Source organism: Nuphar pumila, chromosome 4 (genome assembly GCF_984573655.1).
Source record: "Nuphar pumila chromosome 4, dmNupPumi1.hap1.1, whole genome shotgun sequence".
Taxonomy (NCBI): domain Eukaryota; kingdom Viridiplantae; phylum Streptophyta; class Magnoliopsida; order Nymphaeales; family Nymphaeaceae; genus Nuphar; species Nuphar pumila.
The window spans coordinates 118,018,023-118,044,378 of record NC_143252.1 but is presented as its reverse complement, the minus strand read 5'-3'; the positions used below and the strand labels follow the sequence as shown (position 1 = coordinate 118,044,378).

The 26,356-nt window shown below is 37.0% G+C and overlaps 1 protein-coding gene across 1 annotated transcript; it reads right to left on the bottom strand.

Annotated features, from left to right (window-relative positions):
• Window positions 1–4,462: 4,462 nt before the first annotated feature.
• On the bottom strand, window positions 4,463–24,921 carry LOC149840782 (succinate dehydrogenase [ubiquinone] iron-sulfur subunit 2, mitochondrial-like). The gene is made up of 2 exons (XM_090003331.1): window positions 24,007–24,921; window positions 4,463–4,960 (listed from the first exon to the last, which is right to left on the bottom strand). The coding sequence occupies exons 1-2, from the start codon at window positions 24,684–24,686 to the stop codon at window positions 4,780–4,782; spliced, it is 861 nt and encodes a 286-aa protein (XP_089859457.1). The 5' UTR covers window positions 24,687–24,921; the 3' UTR covers window positions 4,463–4,779.
• Between the last annotated feature and the right edge of the window lie 1,435 nt (window positions 24,922–26,356).

The following is a 26,356-nucleotide window of genomic DNA, read 5'->3' as shown; positions in this document are numbered from 1 at the left end:
CCGTTTGAGCCAAACCCTAACCCGGCTAAGAAGCGGGTTGGCGGATCGGGTCAGATTTTGCCACCCCTACTCGTAGGGTGATTTGTTTCCTCGTTTAAGAAAAAACTAATTTTCATATAATGTGAAGATGGGTTATTTTTCTCTCCATTTTGGGTGAAGCAAGTGGGACTTAAGTATAAATTGCCGGCGCGATCAGGTTTTCGTGCCGGGTGCGGTTTCTTTGGGTTATAAATTAAAAAAAAATGTGGACTTAGAGGCCTGCTTGTTTCATGGAAAAGGTGGTGGGTCTCACAGAAAAAGGGCCATTTCCCTGGGATGTGAATAAAATGGACCCCGCAAGAAAGAACTTAGAAGCCCAAGTGGCACCGTGGTGGGCCCAATTTTCTTGCAGGGCTCACCTTTTTTCCAAAAAAGACAGACCTCTCCTGCAGGAAAAGGCAGGCACCCCTAAAACAAATGGACCTTAGGGTGCCTCATATTTGAAAAAAGTGAGGCGAGACATGGCCATTTGACCATGGGGGCTCCATCTGTTTGGTAGCAAGTCACCATGTGATAGGACGTTGCAAGTTCCAAATCCACTGGTATGGGTAGTTGAATAACTGTTTGGCTGCAGGGTCACCAATAGGGTTTGTGTTTATTTGAAAGGAGGGGGGCTTAATACTGTACTACTTTCCCTGTTTGACTCAGCTTCAAGAGGGTCATGGTTCATGAAGGCAGACCGTGTTCCATGCGTCCTCTCGAACCATTGGTACTAGCGTATCTCCTCCTTTTTCATGTGAATTGAGGCCACCTATACGTTGTCCTCCTCTGGGGTCTGGGCCACTCAGAAGTACTGCTCTGCATGAAACAACCAGCTCGTTGGGTTGCTCTCAAAAAATTTTGGGAACTGCAACCTCAACTGACGACTCTGATAGGACCTATGGTCCTGATTATACCCTGCCATTTCTGATGTAGTTTTGTCCTGGTGCGGCTCCCTCTGTAGTTGCTCTATCCCTCGTAGGAACTATTGATACCTATCGTCAATCTTGGCATTCAGTCCCTCTGCTCACTCATTAACCGTCATCAGTTGTGTATCAACGGCCACATCCTGCAGTTCGTATCTGCTATCAAATCTCTGAGGTATGCAAACCCACTGAAAGTCAGATCTATATGGGATAGACGCTCTTTCACGTCTGCCCTGAGCTCTGTGAACATTTCGTGAGCTTGTGTCATGGTCATCTGAGTAAGCTCTCTCACTGGTGAAGGGCTGAACTTGGTAAGTCTACTCTACTAAGCTGTCTCTCCCTGACCCAACTAACAGCTATAAAAAAAATGATCGATCCTCAAACTACAAGGCCAATAACACCCACCACGGCTGCTGCATACGATAAACTTGGCTTAAATTCAAGTGAATTTCTTTCGCCAAGTGACTCTGGTATACCTACAATCACCAACTTCTCGAATCACATGCCAATAATGGCGATGTGTCCAAAATGATAGAAAATATATAACTAAGTTACATGTACTACGAAACAAGAAAATCCAAGAACTAGAGGCACATGGTCTCAGTCAATCCTAAATGAGAATGCTGGGGGGAGGTTGAGCAGTCGATGTTGCCTCGTCCCGCTGAGATAAAGAAGGGGGTGGGGGGGACGGTGACAACAGATGTTGCCCCATCCCACCAAGTTAAAGGGGAGAGAGAGAGAGGAAGAAAGGGAGAGGCGGGACAGAGCGAGGGGGTTTGGCAGTGGCAGTAGATGCTGCCCATCCTATCAGGATAAAGGAGAGGGAGAGAGAGGGTCGGGCGATGGTAGATGTTGCCTTGTCCTGTCGTGCTAAAAAAAGAGAGGGGAAGAGGGATCAGGGTCGGGCGGTGGCTACAGGGGTTTCCCTGTCCTGTTGAGTTACAGAAAGGCGTAGAGGGAGGCAGTGACGACAGGCAGGAGAGCAAGAGCATGTGGGATCAAGCAAGCAACGGGTTCAACCGCCTGACGATCGAAAGTGATGACAGGAGCTTCGCCCTGTCCTTCTCTTCTGTTGTTCTCCGTTGAAACCCCTCTTGTTTGTCCATCACGAGGGATGAGTGCAGACGAGAGGGAGAGACAGACTGACGGGAAGGTCTCCGGTGGCTCGTCCACTGCCGCCAGCATGGGGGTCGTCGCTAGTAGGGGTTGTCCCCAGCCAACCTGCCACGTCTGGCGAAAACTCGTTGAATGATGGCTAGCTGATGATGGAGACTCCCGTGGTGGGTGGGGGCAATGAACCCAAGCTCATCGTCGATGGTGGGGAGAGGTGACGAAGATAAAACTACTTGGGGTTCTCATCTTTTTTTATAGATGAGATCTTAATTCAAGTAAACTACCTAATTTGGTAAACTCTTAAAAAAGCTAAAACTTAGCTTAATTAAGATATGAATTAAAAATAAGGATTCAATATCTATTACAAAATGACTTAAATATAAAAATTAACTCAAATGATAAAAATATCTAGAAACATCAAAATGGATTGAAACATATCCTTTTGGACTAGAGACTTCTGCTCCGCTCTTACATTATTGGGTTTTCTCGACGATCCAAAAATTAACAATTATAAATGGTTCAAAACTTTTCGACTTTTAAAAACATATTTTCATAGAAAAAACACAACCTAACGGTCAATTCCTAATAAATCAACCATGCCCAGCATATTTGTAATTTCACATTCGGTCAAAATAACTTACATCATGAAATCCCAATTAGATTGTATAGGCAAACGATTGTAGCATATATATATATATATATATATATATCCTTTTTAATAGCTTCAAAAATAAAAAATCTAGAATCTATTGGAATTTTATGGTTGAAAAAACTGAGCCTTTACATCAAACCACTTGATCAGAAGTCTTTATTTCTTTTTTTTTGGATATTCCAAACACTTCCATCACTGACTGTACATTGGCTGGACCCTTGTTGGTAAAACCCTTGAGGTACACCAAGCTTCGATCTTGCGACAAGGGGCACCACCCGTGGGTTTCGAACTTGTGACATCCTGTCAACTTGGTGACATTCACAAGTAGCCCCTACCAAATGAGTTGAGACCTTATGGGCACTTGATCTGAAGTTTCTTAATAAATGAATAAGCCAATACATCTATGAGGCCAAATTGATTAGATGAAGCGTGCACGTGAGTTGCCAAGTTGAGAACTCATTGTCACCGGCTTACCTACTGAAGCTACTTAAAATTCATAAGCTTGCTTCCATGGATGCTCAGCTTGGCTAAGTCTAAGAGAATTCTTCTGTGACACTTCCAAAATTATGAGAAGCTTGGTTTCAAAAAATTAAAAGCTGGCTTACCCACACGAAGATGAACTTTGATATTGAAAATGGTTCCCTTGTGTAAAAAGATTCACCTTTCTTTTTTAAAAGGCATGTTTTTAAAATTAAAACCTTTGAATTAATGAATATTTAAAAATAATAAATTCATTTTAAGTAGAAAGAAGAGAGGCTTCAACTAGCATTCTTATGACATTTCTTGTTCACTTTTTCATTGTTTTTTGTTCACTTTTTTTCATGTTCCCTAAACACTTAGGGTAAGTTTGGTTCAATCACATGCAATTCACTTCCTAATATACTTTAGAAAGTGAATTTTATTTGAACAGTATTTAAAAACAACTAAACATAAAAAAAAAAATAAACAAAACTTTAAAAATAAACTCATAAAAAGTAAGTTATTACATAACCCAAAAGTGAGATTTAAAAAATAAATCTCATTTTTTTATGAGATTCACTTTCTCATGAGATTTTGAAAGTGAATCTCTTTTGAACAGCATTTTCACCTTTCTAAAGTACAACCAAACGCACTCTTACCTTCATGTGTCAAACATTAAACACATCCAAAGCATGTCCTGTCTCCAGAAGATGAGAAATGCTTGAATGGTGTGTAATGCTTTGATGAAGTATTTAAAAAAATGAATAAGAAACTTCGCACAGCTTACATTGGTAATTATGGTCTATGCTGGATTCACAGAACTTAGGTTCTGTTTGAGAGCCAACATCCTCGTGAGGATGCTTTTGAAATCCACTCATTTATAACACCATCTCTCCTCCCAACACTGCTCCCATCTCAGGTTCCCCTCCCAAAACAGTGACTCCAATCAATGGAAAGGCTTGGGATTTGGTGAATCTCCCATCACCGCTCCCAAACATAGCAAAGGCCCATCTGATTCACAAGGCCAGCCTTTAATATAAAAAAGGCATGCCTAAGATTCGAGGAACAAACCTACCACTGTGGGCCCCACATGTAGACACCTGTTTTGTTCAGATTGTTGCAATCCTTTGAACATGGACAAAATGGTTTCTTACCCACAAAACACAAAGGACAGTATGATCCTCTCTAAGCAAGACTAACAGAAGTTTCATTCTAAGCAATCCAGATCCATCAGATTCTGGTAGTGATAACCTCATACATTTTCAGCAGTAATCACTTAGTAAGTGAAACTCATAAACACTAAACACTTGCTGAGATGTTTCAGATTTTAACAAGGATGAAAATTTTTGACATCCATGAATATGAATGTATCCACAACAATCAAACCCCACAGAATGGAGGTCGAAGTATAAGCCAACCAGACAAAGCAAACCTGAACACTTATTAAGAACAGTACAAAATCCAGATCCCACTGATTAAACGTTTGCCACGGAGTCAGTTAAAAATGAACAACAAAAGGGGACCAGATCACTGCATCTCAGATCATTATTAATAAAGCAAAGACCCAGTAGATGAAAGCTTCACCAAATTTGGCTACACACTGGATAACATCTACATTCCCCCTACTGTAACCTGAAGTTTTTTAATATTTGCAATCTCCTTCCCTGGACTCAAACCCTTGGGGCATGCACGGGTACAGTTCATTATTGTATGGCACCGGTACAACTTGAATTCATCACAAACTGCATCCAGCCGCTCCTTAGTGAACTCATCACGGCTGTCAGTTATCCACCTACAGGACAAAAAGGTCCTCATTGTCACGTATCCAGAAACATTACATTGCTATTGAATTGATGTGAGATGACTTTCATGTGCTTAGCAACCGGTCCAAGCTCTGGCTGCTTCAGAATGCATGATAAAAGGCTTTTGGTAAAGCAAAACAATGCGGTTTACACTCCAAGAAAACAAACAGGAACAAGGTAACAGCAAAATACAACAAAAGATAAAATAACAAATTTGATGGCAATTATCATTTTAGTTGGAACATTTTTTTAAAGCAATAATATTGGTGTGAGGAGGAGGTTTAGGTCAAACCAAATTTATCATAAAGGCTAGGCACCCAGCAACTGATTCCTTAGATCCAATACCAACTTCCACGAGAGAATTAAGAAAATACCATAAAAAGAATGAAAGGATAAATTATAAGGAAATATCATTGCATGAATTATGAAGGAATTAGTTGTATGGTGATTAACCTATCATGGTTATGGGTCACCCGTGATGGGTCTTTGAGTAAGATACAGTGACAGGCTAAGCATATTCAGCCAGACATGATAAAAGTATCCCACAGAAGGTCAATCTTGAAAACTGAAAGTGACCACGTGTTCACAAGTGTTAAAATATATATATATATATATATATATATATATATATATATATATATATATATATATATATATATATACTTATATATATATACATCCGTATATATATAAGTATATGTATATACATATATGTATATATATATATATTATTTCTCATTTAGATAAATACCCGATAGGGGTATTCTTGTAAAACCACTTATGTATTTTTCTCCTTTTTATTTTTTCTCTTTTTTCCTTTTTCCTTTTCTTTTTTTCCTTTATTTTTCCTTTTTTGTAATGACCACAAGGGGGCCCCACACTTGTAGTCGTTGGGGCTCCAACGGTCAGATTTCTGACCGTTGGGGCTCCCAACGACTACAAGGGAGCCCCCCCTTGTGGTTCCTTTTAGTGCTTCCCTCCTCTATAAATAGAGGAGGTCTTCCCCTCCTAAATGTATGGGTTTATACCCCTCTCTCTTCTCTTCTTCAATAATATCCAACTTATGACTTTAAGTCATTTCCATATTTGAGAGTTTTTGTGTGTGCACATTTGGTGTTTGTGTTCTTGGCTTTAGTGGTCACTCTTTAAGAGTGACATTTGCTCTATTGGTGCTTCCGCCTCTTTTCATTACATGGTATCAGAGCTCGGTTGGTGATTGGGCTTCTCTTTTGTCATCTTGGAACGCGTGCCTCTCAAAGTTTTTTGAAGAAAAGAAGAATAGTTGGTGCCGATGGAACGTGACTCTAAAGTGGAGCTCTCTTTTAAGCTAAATGGGTCCAACTACCTCATGTGGGCCTCCGCTATAGAAAATCACCTAAGAGGTAAGAAACTTTGGGGTTTTGTTATGGGAACTACTCTCGAACCCTCTCTTGTTCTCACCAAAATTGAAAACGAGATTGAGAAGGCTTTAGATGGCGATGAGCGCATCAAAGCCATTAATGAACATCAATCCAAAATTGAGGATTGGGAAAGTAACCATGCCAAAAACAATGTAGATCTTAAAAATTGTGCTAATATTGCCAAATTTAGAAGGGCCAATGAGGCTTGGTTTTTCCTTAAGGGTATGTATACCCAAAAGGATTTTGCTCGACAATTTTTTTGTCAAGAGAAAATCCGTTTTACCAAACAAATGGACATGAGTGTTCGGGACTATTTTAGCTCTCTAACCCCCCTTTGGGATGAGCTTGCTCTTCTTGAGCCTAAGTGGGTTGCTCCTCAAGATATTGAGCTAAGAAGAGAACAAATTGAAAAGGAGCACTTTTTTCAATTCCTTCATGGACTTCGCCCGGAATTTGAACAAGGGCATCTCTTCTCCATAGAAGCAAAGCCCTACCTATTGAAGACACCCTTGCCGAGATATGTCAAGAAGAAACTCGGCTTGGTTTGAGCATTAAGAGTGATGATGTTTTGGCCGTTACTAGGCCCGGATCTAATGTTAAAGCATATAGACCTCCCCACTTTAACAAAAATAACTATGGACCTAGAAAGGGGATTATATGCCATTATTGTAATGAACCGGGGCACATAAGACCGGTTTACCCAAAGCTTAAAGGAAAAGTTGCCGCCGTTGGAGAAGATTCTCCAAAGAAGGAAGAATGCACAAAAGAAGGAGATATCAAAGAAACTCTAAATCACATCTCCGAAGCTCTCCAACATCTACTCAAGGCTTCTCCTTCAACATCCGGGGCCGCCATTGCCTACTCTTCATCTCCTCCAGGTATGTGGATACTAGATTCTGGTGCTTCTTTTCATATGACATCTCATAAAAATTCTCTTTCAAACATTTTTTCCGAACCTATATCTTCTTGTGTTTCAACGGCCGATGGTACATCATTAAAAATTGAAAGTATTGGATCTCTTAATTTTAAAAACTTTTTTGTTCCTAAAGTAAGAATCGTTCCTAAAATAAATTTAAACCTTTTTTCCGTATCTCAAATTACCGATCATGGATGCCAAGTCTCTTTCTCACCCAAGGATTGCACCGTGCAGGATCTCCAGTCAGGGAAGCTGATTGGGCAAGGCCATAGAAGGGGTGACCTCTATTTTATGGATTTTTTGACTCTTCCATCTAAGCCATCATGTAATCTTGTAAAGGACAAAAGTATTGGAATATGGCATGAGAGACTTGGCCATCCAAATTTTGTAAAAATGTCTCTTTTTCCGTTTTTGAACAATACTTGTAAAGACAATCACATGACTTGTAAAGATTGCATTTTTGGGAAATCTAAAGTTATTCCATTTCCACAAAGAAGTTACTTTACCACTCGGCCATTTGAACTTATTCATTCCGATGTGTGGGGACCTTCCCCTATTTTGTCTAAAGGTGGTTTTTCGTATTACGTGGTATTTATTGATGATTTTACTCGATTCACATGGATTTACTTCCTAAGTCGTAAATCCGAAGTTTTTTCCTTCTTTAAAGAATTTCATGCAATGGTCAAAAACCAATTTTTGGGAAATCTATCTATTCTTAGATCCGATTCGGGAGGCGAATATATGTCCAATGATTTTCAAACCTATTTGAAAGAAAATGGAATTCTTCACCAACGTTCTTGCCCCAACACTCCACAACAAAATGGCCTTGCGGAAAGAAAGCATAGGCACATAATAGAGACTACAAGAACGTTATTAATCTCAAGAAACATTCCAAAATCTTTTTGGGCCGAGGCGGTTCTAACCTCTTCGTATCTTATCAATAGAACTCCTTCGTCCTCCTTGAAAAATCTTTCTCCTTTTGAAAAACTTTACAATATGTCTCCCGATTATAAAAGACTAAGAATTTTTGGATGCAAATGTTTTGTTTTAACCCACAAGAATGATAAACTCTCCCCTAGGGGCTATTGAATGCATTTTTTTGGGATATGACGAAAAACAAAAAGGATATCGATGTTTTGACATACTTAAAAACAAGCTTTATATTTCTAAAGATGTCACATTCCTTGAAGAGGAAAGTGGTTTTTCGCCCCAACCAAATGAAAATAGTGATTATTCATTCTTATTTGACTTATTGCCTAAAGATGATCATATTGATCCTAATGAATTCCTTAGTGAAGATCTTGTTGAACATCCAAGCGATGATCAAAACTTAGAAGAAAATGGTTCAAGACAAATACAAGTCTACTCTAGAAGGAATGAAAGGAATCCTCCTGGTGCCCTTGAAAGATTTTCCCAAAATGAGTCCATCGAAGAGACTTCTCAAAGAAGGTCAAATCGAATTTCTAAAATACCAAATAGGTTTGTTTCTTATGATTCTTTTTCGCCTAATTTTCGAGCATGTCTTCTTGCTCTTCACTCTTTTCATGAACCATCTCATTACAATGATGCTAATCAATATGCTCATTGGAATGATGCTATGCAACTTGAACTTAATGCCGTTAAAAAGGCACAAACTTGGGAAATCATTGATCCTCCCAATGGCAAGAAACCCATTGGATGTAGATGGGTTTTTAAAGTGAAAACTAAGAGTGATGGTTCATTGGAAAGATATAAGGCTAGGTTGGTAGCCAAAGGATATGCCCAAGAGTATGGGGTAGATTATGATGAAACCTTTGCCCCCGTTGCTCGAATGACTAGTGTTCGAGCTCTTATTGCTATAGCCGCAGTTAAAAAATGGCCAATTTTTCAACTTGATGTTAAAAATGCCTTTTTGAACGGTAATTTAAATGAAGAAGTGTATATGGAACCACCTCCAGGTATGGATTTAAATGGAAAAATTTTGAAATTAAAAAAGGCTTTATATGGTCTTAAGCAAGCACCTAAAGCTTGGTATGATAGGTTTAGTAACGTATTAATAAATTTAGGCTTTTCTTCTTGTTATACTGACACTGCTCTTTTTGTGAAGAGAACAGGTGACTCCATTATTATGCTTCTGTTGTATGTTGATGATATGATCATCACTGGGAATGACAAAAAGGGAGTAAATGATGTTAAGTCTATGCTAAAAGATACCTTTGATATGTCTGACCTTGGTTATTTACGATATTTCTTGGGTATTGAAGTGGCTTATTCCGAACGTGGATACATCTTATCTCAGATGAAGTTAGCTGCTGAAATTTGTACCAAATCAGGAATATCTGACGAAAAGAAAGTTGAGACTCCCGAAGTTATCAATGCAAAACTTAGACTTGAAGATGGTGTTCTTCTTGAAGATCCAACTCCCTACCGTCAATTAATTGGATCCCTCACTTATCTATCCATCACCCGTCCTGACATAGCTCATGTGGTTCATGCAGCAAGCCAGTTCCAGCACGCACCTACCACAGTTCATATGGCGGTCGTAATGAGAATTGTGCGATATATCAAAAATACCATCTCAAAGGGACTCTTCTTATCCTCTTCCTCATCTCTTGAATTGACTGCTTTTACTGATGCTGACTGGGGAGGCAATCCCAATGATCGTATCTCAATTACGGGTCTTTGTATCTTTTTAGGAGAATCTCTCATCTCGTGGAGATGTAAGAAGCAGCAGAAAGTCTCCTTATCATCTACTGAAGCTGAGTATCGGGCTATGGCGATGACAACTATGGAAATCGTATGGCTCAGAAGTCTCCTTGCCGACATGGGCGTTCTCATTTCCACTCCTACCAAGCTCTGCTGTGATAACAAAAGTGCGATATACATTGTCAGCAATCACACCTTTCATGAATGGACAAAGCATATCGAGATGGATTGCCATTATGTTCGAGACGAATATCTCAGAGGGACTATTTCGTTACCATATGTTACTTCAGAATATCAGCTGGCTGACTTCTTCACCAAAGCGCTTCCAACTCCACGATTTATGTTCCTCCTTAGCAAACTTTCGGTCTTCTCCCCGTAAAGTTTGAGGGGGCGTGTTAAAATATATATATATATATATATATATATATATATATACTTATATATATATACATCCGTATATATATAAGTATATGTATATACATATATGTATATATATTATTTCTCATTTAGATAAATACCCGATAGGGGTATTCTTGTAAAACCACTTATGTATTTTTCTCCTTTTTATTTTTTCTCTTTTTCCCTTTTTCCTTTTCTTTTTTTCCTTTATTTTTTCTTTTTTGTAATGACCACAAGGGGGCCCCACACTTGTAGTCGTTGGGGCTCCAACGGTCAGATTTCTGACCGTTGGGGCTCCAACGGTCAGATTTCTGACCGTTGGGGCTCCCAACGACTACAAGGGAGCCCCCCCTTGTGGTTCCTTTTAGTGCTTCCCTCCTCTATAAATAGAGGAGGTCTTCCCCTCCTAAATGTATGGGTTTATACCCCTCTCTCTTCTCTTCTTCAATAATATCCAACTTATGACTTTAAGTCATTTCCATATTTGAGAGTTTTTGTGTGTGCACATTTGGTGTTTGTGTTCTTGGCTTTAGTGGTCACTCTTTAAGAGTGACATTTGCTCTATTGGTGCTTCCGCCTCTTTTCATTACACACAAGTCCATTAAAACCAACTATCTTGAAATTATGCTATATAATCAAAAACCTAGTTGAAATAATATGTAATGGTAATTTCAACACATTGAATAAATAATTATATATAGCGTAAATATCTGATACTAATGAAGGTATAGAACCATTGAGCAGAAAATCAGAGGTGCAAGCTATAGAACCATTGAGCAGAAAATCAGAGGTGCAAGCTATATTGACTCAATCTCACTACATGGATGTGTTCAACATGGTCTGTTTGCTAAGGAGTCAACCTTCGATCATGTTTTTCCAATGTAATAACATGATTTTTTGAGTCTAAGTTTTGGTGCATCATATTTTGTATTACTGATATGATCGTAATCTTATTCCTTATTTTACATGTTTTTAAATTTTTTTGCCTTTACATTTTTATAACACATTTCTAGATCTATTATACTCTTATTCTTTGTATTATTATCATATGTTTCTTTCTTTTTAAGAGTGGTTTTGGTATTTTCTAAAAATTTATAGAAAAATCATACAGTATCATAGGAACCTGATTCACCAATATATATCTAAGACCAATATATGTGATTACGCCATCACACACACACACACACACACACACACACAAAGTCCACTTGACAGCTGGAATTAACCAACTGTTGCAGGCAAGATGTTAAGGAACAATGCAAGTCCTTTTTTATTAATGTTAGCAGTAGGTATGTGTGCGTGTCTAATCATGGCCATTCAAAGGGCATTTTGGAGCTTTGGATTATCTGTAGAACCCAATCCAATAGGTGTTGAAAGTTAAAGACTTTAAGATTCTAGATGTGAAGTTTCTAGTCTTTTTCCCAAGAGCCTCTTTCTCACAGTTCTCTCTCCCACTGCTAAATTTCATCTTAACCAATCAATGAAATAACTATAATGCATCTTTCCAACATGGTGCTTCCCTGTTTTCATGAGATTGATTGATTCAACAATGATGATCCGGTGGAGGCTATCATGACATGCGGTCTAATTTCTTTTACAAACTGTTTTCGACAAATTCATCTAAAACTCTTTCATCTTTGCAGTGTTTCAACAACTTTCATGTGCTTGGATTTTATATTTTAAAGCTTCTCTCACCACCACCAGACTGAAGAATCACATTCTAGCTTTAATCTGAACAAACAATTCCAAGAGTATGCAACATCTTGAGACCAGAAACACTAATTACTAAAGCATACTTTGAACAGTCTGGAAGCCATACCATCACCATCTGGGCTCCTGATATAAACTCAGTACTGCGCCATACTTTGAACAGTCTGGAAGCCATACCAACACCATGTGGGCTCCTGATATGAACTGATTCATACAAGTGTCCTCTTGGTCTTAAATCAAGTTACAAGCTGCAAAACTGCTTCAAAAGCTTTGAAGTTGTAACAGGTAATGTTCAAGGGCACCATATACATACACACAAAATATGTTCAAGTTTATATCCAGCCTGTTTCCCATACACCATCACAACTTGCCAGTTGCCACTTAACTCAATCCTCATCATAATAACAAAATAGCAAGTAGATGAAAAAAATGAGATTGTCTTGCCTTAGAAGGTGTCTGGCCATGTAGTTTAAAACAATTCAAATGCAAGTAGCTCCATACTTATTCAGGTTTTACTTGTACAAGCTTAATGATGCCCACACTAGTTATGAACAGAGATAAGAGTCACATTTGTTATGTGTTGAAAAGTGTAATATGGTTGTAGAGTATGTATTACTATCTTTGGTGCTACCCTTATCCAAGTATAGAATTTTCTGACAAGGTAGTACTCACATTCTATTTTACTAGCCTGGTTTCATTCAAAAAGATCCTATCCTTTGACATGATACAGAAAAGAGAGAAGATCATGTGCAATGTGATTGCACACTTTTGGTGTGCTGCTGCATCTGATCACCCACTATCTGCTGTTGGGCCTCACAGCTGACAGGATGTATCTCAAAGATGGAGGGTGATCAGGTGTAGCAGCACACTCAAAGTGTGCAATTACATTGAACCTGATCCTCCCTCTACAAAAAATACTATGTTGATCCTAGCCGCTCAACTGATGCATCTGGATGGTTAGGATCAGTCCACATCCAGGTGAGGAGGGACTTTTTCTAGCCATGAGTTAGATGGCTAAGATTGAATGCAGGATGGATCTGTTAGAAAGTGACTTGGAATACATTGGGTTCAATAATGAACCCATACTTATGCACGTGGAGTGCAAATATACCCATTAAAGGGAAACAACATAAGCACATAATGTGCTAACACATAAAACCCATAAAAAGGGAAAAATATGACATAAAGTCATAAGTTGCATATCATTGAAGAATAATGGAGAAGGGGTAAAAACCCCATTACAATGGAGCATAAGCTCCCTCAAGAATGCAAAATACAAAGGGAAAATCCCCTATTTATAAGCATGAAAAGGGACCACCTTGGGGGCTCCCAAAGGGGACGTTGGAGAGCCCCCAACGGTCACATTTGTGACCGTTGGGGGCTCCCAACGTCACTTTTGGGAGGGCCCCCAATGTGGTACGAAATCCAAAAATATAAAAAACAAAAAATAAAAATAAAACAAAAATTACAATGCATATTCCAATTGGAATATGCGTAAAATGCTAATTTACAAGAATACCCTTGAGGGTATTTTAGGAAGATAAAATATATATATTTATATATATAAATAGAGATATGTATACATATATATATATATGTATACGTATCTTTATATATATATATATATGTACATTTAAGGATCAACATATTTTAACACCCCCCCTCAATCTTTGCGGGAAAACGAAAAGATTGAACAAAGGGCAAGACTCCAAGAGGCTCCGGCAAGGATGCAATGGAACTTGAAAAGGCCTTCCTCCTATTGTCTTCAAATTTCTCGAACTATCCAGGGTACTTCTTTTTGTCCTATCTCCAAGATCCTGTGAAATAACAACAAAGAAACAAGTAAAACAAATCTTTGTACTTTTATTCAAATGGAACATTTCTAACTAGCACAGGTTAGAAGAGATGCAAATTATGCAAAAATGACACCAAAGTTTCAAAATCATATATCATGTTTAAAACAAAATGAGCGGAAGCAAATTATGCAGAAATAAATTGCAAGAATGCATAATGCATTCATAAGGTCCAACGTTGGACAAATATAACCCCATAATGGGGAATAACAAAATGGTCCACTAAGGGACACCACAATAAGCCTACGAAGAGGCATGATATACATAAACATTATTGAATGAGGGCCCAAAAAGGTCATAAAGAGCATATGCATATACTTATCATGAAATGAATTAATACTCAAAGAACTCATTAATGAACATGCTTCAAACATGTAATGAAGTGTCAAACAAGAGAAACAAAGTCTCCAAGCATACTTTAGGCAAAATAAACCCAAGAGTTCACAAGGTTTTAAAATCATTTATGAAAGACATACTTAATACACATTTTGCATATAAGGGTGGCAAAAAAAATAAGCACTTAATATATAGATTAAATGCTAAGAAATCAACTTGATATGCATATCAAAAATATGATTTGCTTAAAAAACATAAGTCATGAATGAAATTTTGCAAATTTCAACAATAATTTATCCATTACAAACATCTTCCTCATTAGTCCTCCAAAACCCATAAATCAAGTGTATAAGCTACTAGATCAAGAATATAAATCCATTAAAGGCCAAAGACACACACAAAGGTGTGTAAAAGAACCTCTTGTCTACATATAATAATACTTGAAATAAGTGCATCTACGACAAGAACAAGAGAATACATGCCAACATGAACTAAAAAGTATCTCTTGTCTACGTAAAAAATACACTTAAAACCAAGTATGTTCAGCTACTAGAACAAGAGTAATAAGCCAACCATGGGCTAAAACATAATACATCTCTTGTCTACATATGATAGCACTTGAAATGAGTGAAATAAGCCAACCATGGGCATACATCTTAAGCGACTAGAACAAGGACACAAACGCCAACATAGGCTAAAAATCACACACCATGGTGTGAATCAACGTGCCTTGTCTACATATAAAAACACTCAAGACAAGTGTGTTCAGCTACTAGACCAAGAGAGCAAAAGCCAACAAAGGGCTAAAAACACACGAAGGTGTAATAAAATTCTTGTCTACATATGATGACCCTTAGATAATGGGCATAAAAGGAAAAGACTTTTGAGGCAATAAACTTGTAATGAAAATAAACCTCGAATAAAACAATACTCCTTTTAAAATGAATTCTCATAACAATAACATGCATGTAAAAAATATCTTCAACAAGATACTATAATCGATAAAATAAAATTCTTGAGAACAAATGTGTGAACATACACACACCAAGAACACTTAGAATACTTGTGTAAAATCACAAGAACACAAAATCATAAATGTGCAAATGCACTCATAAGATTCATAAACAAGAAAAGGTTGGGCAATAATCCCAAAACCCTTGATTTTTAATATACCTTAAAACATTTAAGGTTTTAAAACACCATATGTCCATCACATTTACATAGAAGCATCCATAATATCAATGGCCACAAGAGAAAAAATGAGTGACACACTCATAATTAGAGATCATACAACAAACCATTTTAGAGTCCCAAGGTGCCCATAACTCACCTCAACAACCATCTATAATATGGAAGGTGGACAAACTAAAATGATATAACACGAGGTGCCCATAACTCACCTCAACAAACATCTCTAATATAACAATAATAAGGCCAAATAAAAGATGCATTAAATGACATGTGAAGGACAAATATAAATGCCACAAAAAGGCAATAAACACTTAAGGAATCATTTTTCAAAGAAAAGAGGACCGATTAAAAAATTGAATCAAAAGGTCCAATAATCAATAATGTGCTTTATAACAACAATTTTGCATAAACACAAATTATGCTTAATCTTCAAACAAGTCATTTATACCAAAAAGGACTTATTAAGCAATAAACACAACAACATAAAAAATTCATCAAGACAATCATGCTTTTAATCAAAGAAATCATAAGAACCATAATGGTTCACAAAGAAGGCTTTAACACAATACTCAAGGAATGAATATTTAAAACACTTGAAAATTTATAAATTTGGGATTAAATCCCATACAACAATTTTTAAAAAACCTTTGATTATGATGAGATATGCGGAAACATTCAAAGTGCTAAAAGCACTTACAATGATTTAAAAAGGACTCAATATCTAAATTCATTATATTTTTCACAAAAATAAATGTGCATAAAGGCTCCATAATGCAAAAATGTCTACGAAGAGACAATACACATGTGAGCACAAAAGGCTTTATAAAAGATGTGCACGAAGGCACTCATACAATACTTGAACAAATACACACCAAGGTGTAAACAAACATGCACTAAGGCATGTATTTCATAAAAAAAAGAGGGAATGCATACAAGCGCAAATATTTGAGAAACAAATGTGCACAAAACACAAAAAATACACAAAAGTGAGCAAGTATGCACTTTATAAAAAGAGCAATGCTTGAAATTCTCAAACTTTAACAATTGCAATTAAGGACAAAGAAAACCATATTATGGTCAATGTAGGCATTTTTAAAAGATATTATTAAGAGGTTTCGAAACCTTATGAAAAATACAAACCAACAAGTTTATAAAGATGAAAAATGAAATCATTTATACCAAAAGGATGCAAAAGATGAACTATGCACTCTATGTAGTGTGAGAAATTCCTTTTAAAAAATCTTTCCTAATGGTTTATCATAAACAATTTTTTCAAAAAAGAAACATTGAAAAACTTTTAGGAGTTCTTATAAGTTATCATTGACAAGAACTACTTTAGGATTCAACAAAGATTTTTAGATGTGAGAGATTTTCATATAAGGATTATATCAAATTTTTCAAAAAATGCACTAAAATTCATAATCAAAAGAAGAACTCAAATCAAATTAGGGTTCATATGAGAGTTAAGAAATTTTAAGCAAAGATCATTACTTTAGCAAGAAATCATATATATAATTTTAAAAATTAACTTATAGGTCAATCATGAGATAGTTATGTAAGAATTATAAATCTCACATAATTGAAGGTAATTTTAAAGAAAAACATAAATTGCTATTATATGCGATGAGTAGTTCGATAAACACAAATTATATATTTGAACAACAAACGAGTTCACCAAATTTGAGGGAGATAATTTTAAAATATACGAGCACACGAAATGTGAAAAGACATAATTCAACTATCATAACCATTAAACGAACAAACTATATGCAAGAAACATATTTTCAAATGCATAATATTTTAAGAAAAGGGATACATACCGAATAACTTCAAAGCAAAAAGGAAGAGCAATGAATACTTCATCATTTCTTGAGCGATACGCTTTCCATTGCACCAAAGGACAACCCCATCGTGACCTCGCTCTGATACCATGTTAGAAAGTGACTTGGAATACATTGGGTTCAATAATGAACTCATACTTATGCACGTGGAGTGCAAATATACCCATTAAAGGGAAACAACATAAGCACATAATGTGCTAACACATAAAACCCATAAAAAGGGAAAAATATGACATAAAGTCATAAGTTGCATATCATTGAAGAATAATGGAGAAGGGGTAAAAACCCCATTACAATGGAGCATAAGCTCCCTCAAGAATGCAAAATACAAAGGGGAAATCCCCTATTTATAAGCATGAAAAGGGACCACCTTGGGGGCTCCCAAAGGGGACGTTGGAGAGCCCCCAACGGTCACATTTGTGACCGTTGGGGGCTCCCAACGTCACTTTTGGGAGGCCCCCAATGTGGTACGAAATCCAAAAATATAAAAAACAAAAAATAAAAATAAAACAAAAATTACAATGCATATTCCAATTGGAATATGCGTAAAATGCTAATTTACAAGAATACCCTTGAGGGTATTTTAGGAAGATAAAATATATATATTTATATATATAAATAGAGATATGTATACATATATATATATATATATGTATACGTATCTTTATATATATATATATATATGTACATTTAAGGATCAACATATTTTTACAGGATCCTATCATGTGTTAAATGACCCACTATTCTCAAGAAAATATTGTTATATACTTATATATAAAAAGATGAAGTGTGTATAAAATATATAAATAAAACAAAAACCTGAACAATACAACAAGCTCCTTAATTAAAAAGTGATTTTGTCACTTAAATATCAGGTTAAACTGTGATATTTCTTGTAGGTGATATTTTGAAATATCATGTTTTATTTTTGTGATAATACCAGCCTTTGAAAATATCAGGATAAACATCATGATATATCTGAGATTGACAGTTTGCAATAAAGCCCATGATGAAATCCAAGGCAATCATACAGTGACGAAGGTATGCGTCTAATACATGAATCTCAAGATCTGATCCACTAAATCTGAAATTGGAGGGATTTAAATAGTGACAAAAACTATGTCACATGGGTGCGAGTGCGGCACTTTCAAAAAACTTGGGTGCGGGGGTGCGGCAAAATATATATAATTTGTGCAGGGGAGGGGTCGAGCCCCCTCACTGCACCCTCTTTGTGCAGGAGAGGGGTCGAGCTGATGAGTTGTGGAGCCTCGTTCAAAGTTTTTGCCCTTGCAAAAAGGAGGGGCTGGGGGCTCGGGGGGCAGTGGCCCCCAGAAATTTTTTTTTTTAATAAAAAAATTGGACACAAATGACCTTGGGTGCGGTCAACGCACCTAGGGTCGGGTTGACCGCACCGGGTGCCGCACGCGCACCCGCGTCAACGCGGGTGTGGCACCCAGTTTGCCAAGTCCCCACACAAAAATTGGCCATTTGTTGAAAATCTCAAAATTTTATCACGAAATTTCAAAACCCGATATAATCTCAAGAAAACACGATATTTTCATAATATCATCTATTCTAAAATATCTTGTTTTATCATGATAAAAATGTGATATTTGTATTTTTATGTCTTTCTTATATTTTTTCTCTCAAGAAAATTATTTTTCTTATATTTTTACATATTCTTTATATATTTATAAGTTTTAGATATGCAGACATTTTCCTTGATTTTTTTTTAGAAAAACAATTTTTTTCTAAATTTATCACGAGATTTTTCTTTGTCGAGAAAATCCCGATAAAGAGATTTTATGACCATGACTCAAACTTAAACCAAACCTTGTATTTGCTACAATACAATATTAAGAAAGTCCAAACATGCAATACGAAGGAATCTTCTCCTCTCAAAGTATTTTTAATTATAAAAAAAACATGTGATGCACGAATTGGTACAGAAATTTGTTTCTTGGAGGCTGTGGTTTGGAAGCGAGGAAGCTTCATTTTAGTTTCCTCATCAAGCACGTGCAATTTAGTGCTCCAGTTTTCATTAATTTCGAAAGCTTTCTTTTCATATTTGTTTTTTCTCCATTGAAAATTACAATACTAACACCATGACAATGTACAATTTTGCTCTCTGGTACATGAATAAAATACAACTTAACAATACATGGTGAACTTGGATCTTGGATCTGGATCCAAACCTGATTCACGTGCTATATTCCTAACACACCCCTCAAACTGAACATGGTTAAGAACCATTGACAGTTTGGATTTCAAGCTCCAACGACAATTTCCAGTAAGAGCCTTGGTAAATAGATCGGCCACTTGGTTTTCTCCTAAAATAAACATTGGTTGAATATTTTTTGCCTCTACTTTTTATCTGACAAAATGTTGATCTATCTCTATATGTTTCATTTTTCCATGTTGAATCGGATTAGTAGAGATGGACACAACACTCCGGTTGTCACAATATAATAATGAGCTAGAGATATGTTGATGCAAACTTCTGTCATAACGGCTAATATAGCTCGGTATTCCACTTTTATACTAGAACGTGCCATTGTCTTCTTTTTCTTACTAGCCTAAGACACTAGGTGAGAACCCAGATAAACTCTATAACTAGTGACAAGTTGTCTCGTAAAAGGATCGTGAGAGGTTGTCTTGTAAAAGGATCGTGAGCCCACTCGGCATCGGAATAGGCAACGATCTTGATAGAAACCTGAGAGCTGATCGAGATTGGTCTAACATATACAAGGCAAGCCGAAAGGGTACCTTTAATGTATTAAAGAATTCTTTTCACAGTTTCTATATGTTTTACCTGAGGCTTATGCATGAATTGTGACACTTGGTTCATTGAAAAGACCAAGACCGAACGAGTAAAAGTCAGATACCGTAAGGCTCCAACAATACTTTGATATTTTTGTGGCTCACTGAAATCATCATCATCAGGAGAGACATTGCTTAATTGAAAATGCACAGTCATGGGAGTGTGCACAAGTTTGCACTGCAACATCCCACTACGTTGGAGAATATATCAAGCATATTTTTGTTGCAATAAAATCAAACGGTCTGGTTGTTGGTCCACTTGCACTCCAAGAAAGAATCTAGGAGCCCAAATCCTTCATGTGAAAACACCCATGGAGAATAGATTTCAATTGTTTAATCTTGCATCATTGTTCACGGTAATAATTATATCGGCCACATATACCAAAACGATAGTAAGATCAGATCCATCACAGTGCACAAAAAAATAATAGTCACAATGACTTCGCTCAAAACCCAAGAGATTTAACCATAGTGTTGAAGGTATCGAACCATGCTCGTGACGCTTGCTTAAGATCATATATAGCCTTCTTCAAATTTAATTTCAATAGTTTGAATATCTCCTTCTGGATAGCCAGGTGGATGTTCCATGTACACCTCCTCACACAAATCATCATGAAGAAAAGCATCTTTTACGTCCAACTGGAATAATTTTCATCCATTAGACACAACAAGGGATAAAAAAATCCTAATTGTTCCTATCTGAACAACCGAACTGAATGTTTTATCAAAATCCAACTCATGTTCCTGAGTGTAACCCTTTTCTACTAACCTGGCTTTAAAGCGTTCAATGTTTCCATTAGATTTACGTTTAATCTTGTACACCAAGCGACATCCAACCACATTTTTATTCGCAAGTCTAGGAACCATTTCCTAAGTGTTGCATTCATGTAAGGCTGCAATGTCATCATTCATTGCATTTGTCCAACGTGCATTTTTGCAGGCCTCAGAAAAGGATCTTGGCTCTTGAACATCATCAAGTGCAGTGGCATATACCTCAAAATCTAAAGAAAAAGATTCATAGCTGACCCATCTTTCAGGCGGATGTCTAGTTCTGCTGGACACACGAATGGGGGAGTCTTGTGGTTGAACTAGCCTGAATTGATGGCTGGACAGCATCACAACTAGAGCCCTGAGTAACCCGATTTGCAGCACTGTCGAAGTCACGTGCACTCTGATCTGCAAAAAATTTGGCTTGCTGTGCAACTGATTCATTATTTATGATAGAAGTTGTTAAAGAAGGTGTGATATGGTTCTGGATTTACATCTGGTCCAGATCCATACATTATGTTTTGAATTTCTAATTTGCACATGTGCACATATTTGTATTTTGTATTTATAATCAAGGACATTATCATCCATAGTATTTTGTAAAACACTTTATATAAACACAGCTTTTCTAGGTCACGATGATGACCTTTTCTGTGCAACAACCTCTTGTCTTCCTCTTATCTCTTTTTCTGCTGAAGGTTGACGTGGCTGGAAATACAAGTTCTGACATGGTATCAAAGCAATTTGAATCGATCTACGCTCACTAAAGGTTGGCTTCATATTTCTTCTCTCCCTTCTTATGTCCATCTTTTTCACTTTCTTCTTTTCTCTTCGGTTTCACGTCAGATCTGAATTTCAGACCTGGGCTTAATTTAATCTCTATATTCTGTTGTTTTCTCCATTCAGTCTAAGATAGATCTGATCATATCAGATCTGGTATTGTTTTTTTTTTCAGATCTATACTTGAAGATCTCTGATTTCTTATTCTAAAAAACCGATCACGTTAAAACTGATCTGTTCTCTCCTCTAATCGTTTTTCTTATTCTCAAAACCAGATCATGTTAAAACTGACCTGTTCTCACAAAACTAGATCACGTCAAAACTGCTATGTTCTCTCTTCTATTGCCTCAATCGGTTAAATATTCTTTTCTTCTAAAATTGTTTTCATTATTCTCCACTAATTTCTTCCTTATTTTTCCTTATTCGGATTGTTGTATTGCATTTCATTAAGCATGAAATTCAAATAATACAAAAAAATGAAAAATTACAAAAGAGTCTCACTACAACACTCAAAACCTAGAAAACTACCTATCACTCTCTCAAAACTCACATATGCACATGCCCACTTATTTATAGAGGGGAGAAGAGAGAGCTCCTTCTCGTTGTTGGAGAGGGTCCAACGGCTAGAAATCTAGCCATTGAACACCTTCTCCAACAGCTAGAAGTCAACCAATGTTGATTTTAGTCAACATATGTTGACTAATCATATATATATAATATATTTATATATACATACAATACATAATATATATATATAAATATATTATATATTATATTAATATATATAACAACAACAACAACAACTACGCCTTCATCCCAAAACAATTGGGGTCAGCGATATGAACCAAAAAAGAAATTCATTTTGGGTCTACCACATGAATCCTTTTCCTCCAATCATTATATATATAAATATATTATATATTATATATATTATATTAATATATATATACATATACATATATATATGTACAAAAGAATACATCCATCTTATCGGTGGTAGCTGGAAATATAAGGGGCGGCTCTGCACACAACATTTCTAGCATTTTCCAAAAAGGGTGGTGCTCATGATCTACTGGTGTCAGCAATTTCTCAACAGAACATACAATTGGAAAATTAGGAAGATATAAAGAAAAAGGAAACTGTTTGTGCTTTTGGAATAGAGTATAAAAGGTAGAAGACATCAAAAAATATAGTAACAAAACTTTTATTGTTCCTTTATCTAAATACACGAGTATCACTACAGTTTTGTTATGAAAACACTCATTCCCGTGCAAGCAACGCACACACACATATGTGCATATGTGTGAGACAGACTATACAGATATGTGAAAGCATATATGGGATAAAAAAATGAGTTGAGAAAGATTATACAAATACCATCACGTATTCAAGTTCCTATCCCCCAAAAACTTCTAATCACTATGATTTGAAAAATATCCTTTTTCCAATGTCAAGAAAATCAAGAATGTAACATGTTTTAGACAAATATACTATGTTAAGCTGCCCATTGAGCATGAGAAACAACATCATAATCTAATTTTGTTGTTCTATGTTTCTTTAAGGTCTTAGCCACGCTTTCCTAATTTCTGCCATGATTCTTCTACAGCAACTACTACTACTGCTTGAGTCTAGTAACACCCTTTCCCCTTCTAGGTGTGCCTCGTCCGTTATACCAAGCCCTTTCCGAAGGTAGACATGGATACTCTGCTAGGTATCAAAACAACCGACTTGGATCTTAACCGGTTAACTAAAGTTGGTGAAGAGGAATTAGAGGCAAAAAATGTTGGGCAAGTCAACTATATCAAAATGCACAGATGTTGCCATACAGGCAGCACCCATTGAATGATAAAGATGGAATAGATGCATCATATCCATTTTTTTTTGCATCAGGTTCTAGTTCTAATGAACTAATCAATAACAGAATTGTACTAAATCGATGCATCAACTGGCAGGCAGAGTCACAGATTCCATTTGCTTGATTTGTTCGAATGACCCCAGAAGAAAAAAAAAAGCATAATCTGCAGAAAACAAAATTACCTTGCTTCTGTATTGATATTGTTGTATTCCAGTAAGAGCAAGCATTATACAAATAAAAGCAAAAAGGGGAAGACGAAGAAGGGACAGAGAACAACATCATGAGCAACTCATTCATACGTTTCGGATGTAGAAAACGCTTCAAATTGAAAAGGAAGAGGAAAAGGGGGAAGAAAAAAGAAGAACATAATGAGCAACCCAATCAAACATTTCAGAATCAGAAAACGCTTCAAATTGAAAAGGGTTAGGAGAGAGAGAGAGAGAGAGAGAGAGGAGCAGGGGCAAGGGCAAGGGCAAGGAAACCTGTTGGCGTGAAGGAGGGCGGCGGGGCCGAGATAGAGCTCGGGGTTCCACCAGTAGCTAGGGCAGGAGGTGCTGCAGCAGGCGCAGAGGATGCACTCGTACATACCGTCGAGCTTTGCGCGATCCTTCTTCGACTGAAGGATCTCCTTGCCGTCCTGGGGCGGGGACTTGCGCTTGAGCCACGGCTCGATGCTCTTGTACTGGTTGTAGAAGTTGGTCATGTCGACGACGAGGTCCTTGATGACGAACATGTGGGGGAGCGGCGTGATGGTGGAGGGCTTCGACGGCGCGGGGTCGATCTTGGTGAGGCAGGCGAGGCCGTTGCAGCCGTCCATGTTCATGGCGCAGGAGCCGCAGATGCCCTCGCGGCAGGAGCGGCGGAAGGTGAGGGTTGGGTCGACCTCGTTCTTGATCTTGATCAGGGCGTCGAGCACCATCGGCCCGCAGTCCTTGAGGTCGATCTGGTAGTCCTGCAGCTCCGGCTTCCCGCTGCCGTCGGGGTTCCATCGGTAGATCGAGAACGTCTTCAGCTGCTTGCTGTCATTGCTGCCGCTGCTGCTGGTTGTTGTTGCGGTCTGTCTGCTTTGAGAGAGCTGGGAACAACCAGCTGCTCGTAGAGACGAGGAGAAGGTCGAAGCCATTGCTCCCAAGGATCGAAACAACAGTCCTCCCCTCGTCATCGGTGGCTCGCAGAAAAACAAACACACCTTCTTCTTCTTCTTCTTCTTCTTCTTCACAGGGGGCTGGATGGCTGGCTGGTTTTTCTTTATGGTTTATAATTATACTACAAGAGCCCTCTTTGTTTGTTCATCTTAACAATGTTTCCCAAGTGGGTTGGCTAGGCCCTCCCCTTTCCAAAAGACTCTCCTGTTGTAGGCCAACTAATTCCGTTGCGAGAGAATGGGGTGAGTGGTGCTGCCGCAGCTTTCGTCTCACCAATGATGTGGCCGACACCACCTCCACTCGCTGGTCGCTTCTCCCAATACGATAAATGTGGCCTACGGCTGCTACGGCGGCGGCTCGTAAAAGAACCGAGAGGCTCCTGATTTTTGTCACAAGATGGATCTTTATGGTCGGTCAGCCATCAGACACGAGCAGTTCGTTTAGCTTAAAAATAGTCCAGCCCAAACAAAGGGTCTTAGCCCCAAGAGAGCTTTATATATATATATATATATATAAAAGCTTGAATCACTACAGTATAAGAACTAATGTGAATTGTGATTTTTATGAATTTTTTGTTCTTGTTTCTTGACTCTAAGTGTACAAATGTGATCTGCATGCTTTGTTTTAAATGAACCCGTTCTTGAATCATCCCATTTTAACGTATAAACAAGATTTTTTTAAGGCTTTAAAATCAATGGCTTATAATCTTCATAAATATTCAAGCATTCAAAAAATCATATTTTTCATCAAAAATACATGATCTAATGGTTGATTCTTAGCAAATTCACCATGCAGAGCACATCCACATGGTTAGATTTGCAAAAAAAAGTGTTGAAAATGCCCATATTTCTAATTCTCATATTCTAGTGACTCATTATATATATAGGGATGGTTCACTCGTTAAATGGTCTACACCTTATCTTCCTCTTCAAAATTTGCATGTTACATATGTTTTTGGCAAAACTGATTGCATATACGTGATCTCCATGGGTGAAAACATATTAATAGACTTTTGGATCAAACTTTCTTTATGTGCAAGTAAGATTTTATAAAGATTAAAAAATTAATGATTCTTAAATTTATGAAATTTTTTATATTATAAAATCTTACCTATACATCAAAAAACTTTGATCCAAGAGTCTATTCATGCATTTTCAACCATGGAGATCACATTCATATGATCATATTTGCTAAAAACATATCTATAGATCTATTTTGAATGGGAGTTCCATCCATCTCTCTCTCTCTCTCTCTCTCTCTCTCTCTCTCTCTATATATATATATATATATATATATATATATATATATAAATATATATATATATATATAAAGGTAAATATTGGCTGCCAATGAAGGTAAGAAATTTATGAGTAAAAATCCCTTTTTTTCTTCAAAAATGTATAATTTTTTGTAGATCATATGTTACGGATGTGATCTATACAGTTTGTTTAGTATAAAACTTGTTTTGAATCATGATTATAATAAGGGATTAGGTTTTTAAAGGGATCCAAAATTCAATGGCCCACAATGTGCCAGAAATTCATAACTCAAAAGATTACATTTTTACATTAAAAAAAGCTTGATTCAAGGTTTCATCATTAGCAAACAAACCATGTTGAACACATTTATGTGATCATATTGAGTTGATGCAACTTGTAGCTATGATTTTTAGCTCATTAGGTCCTTA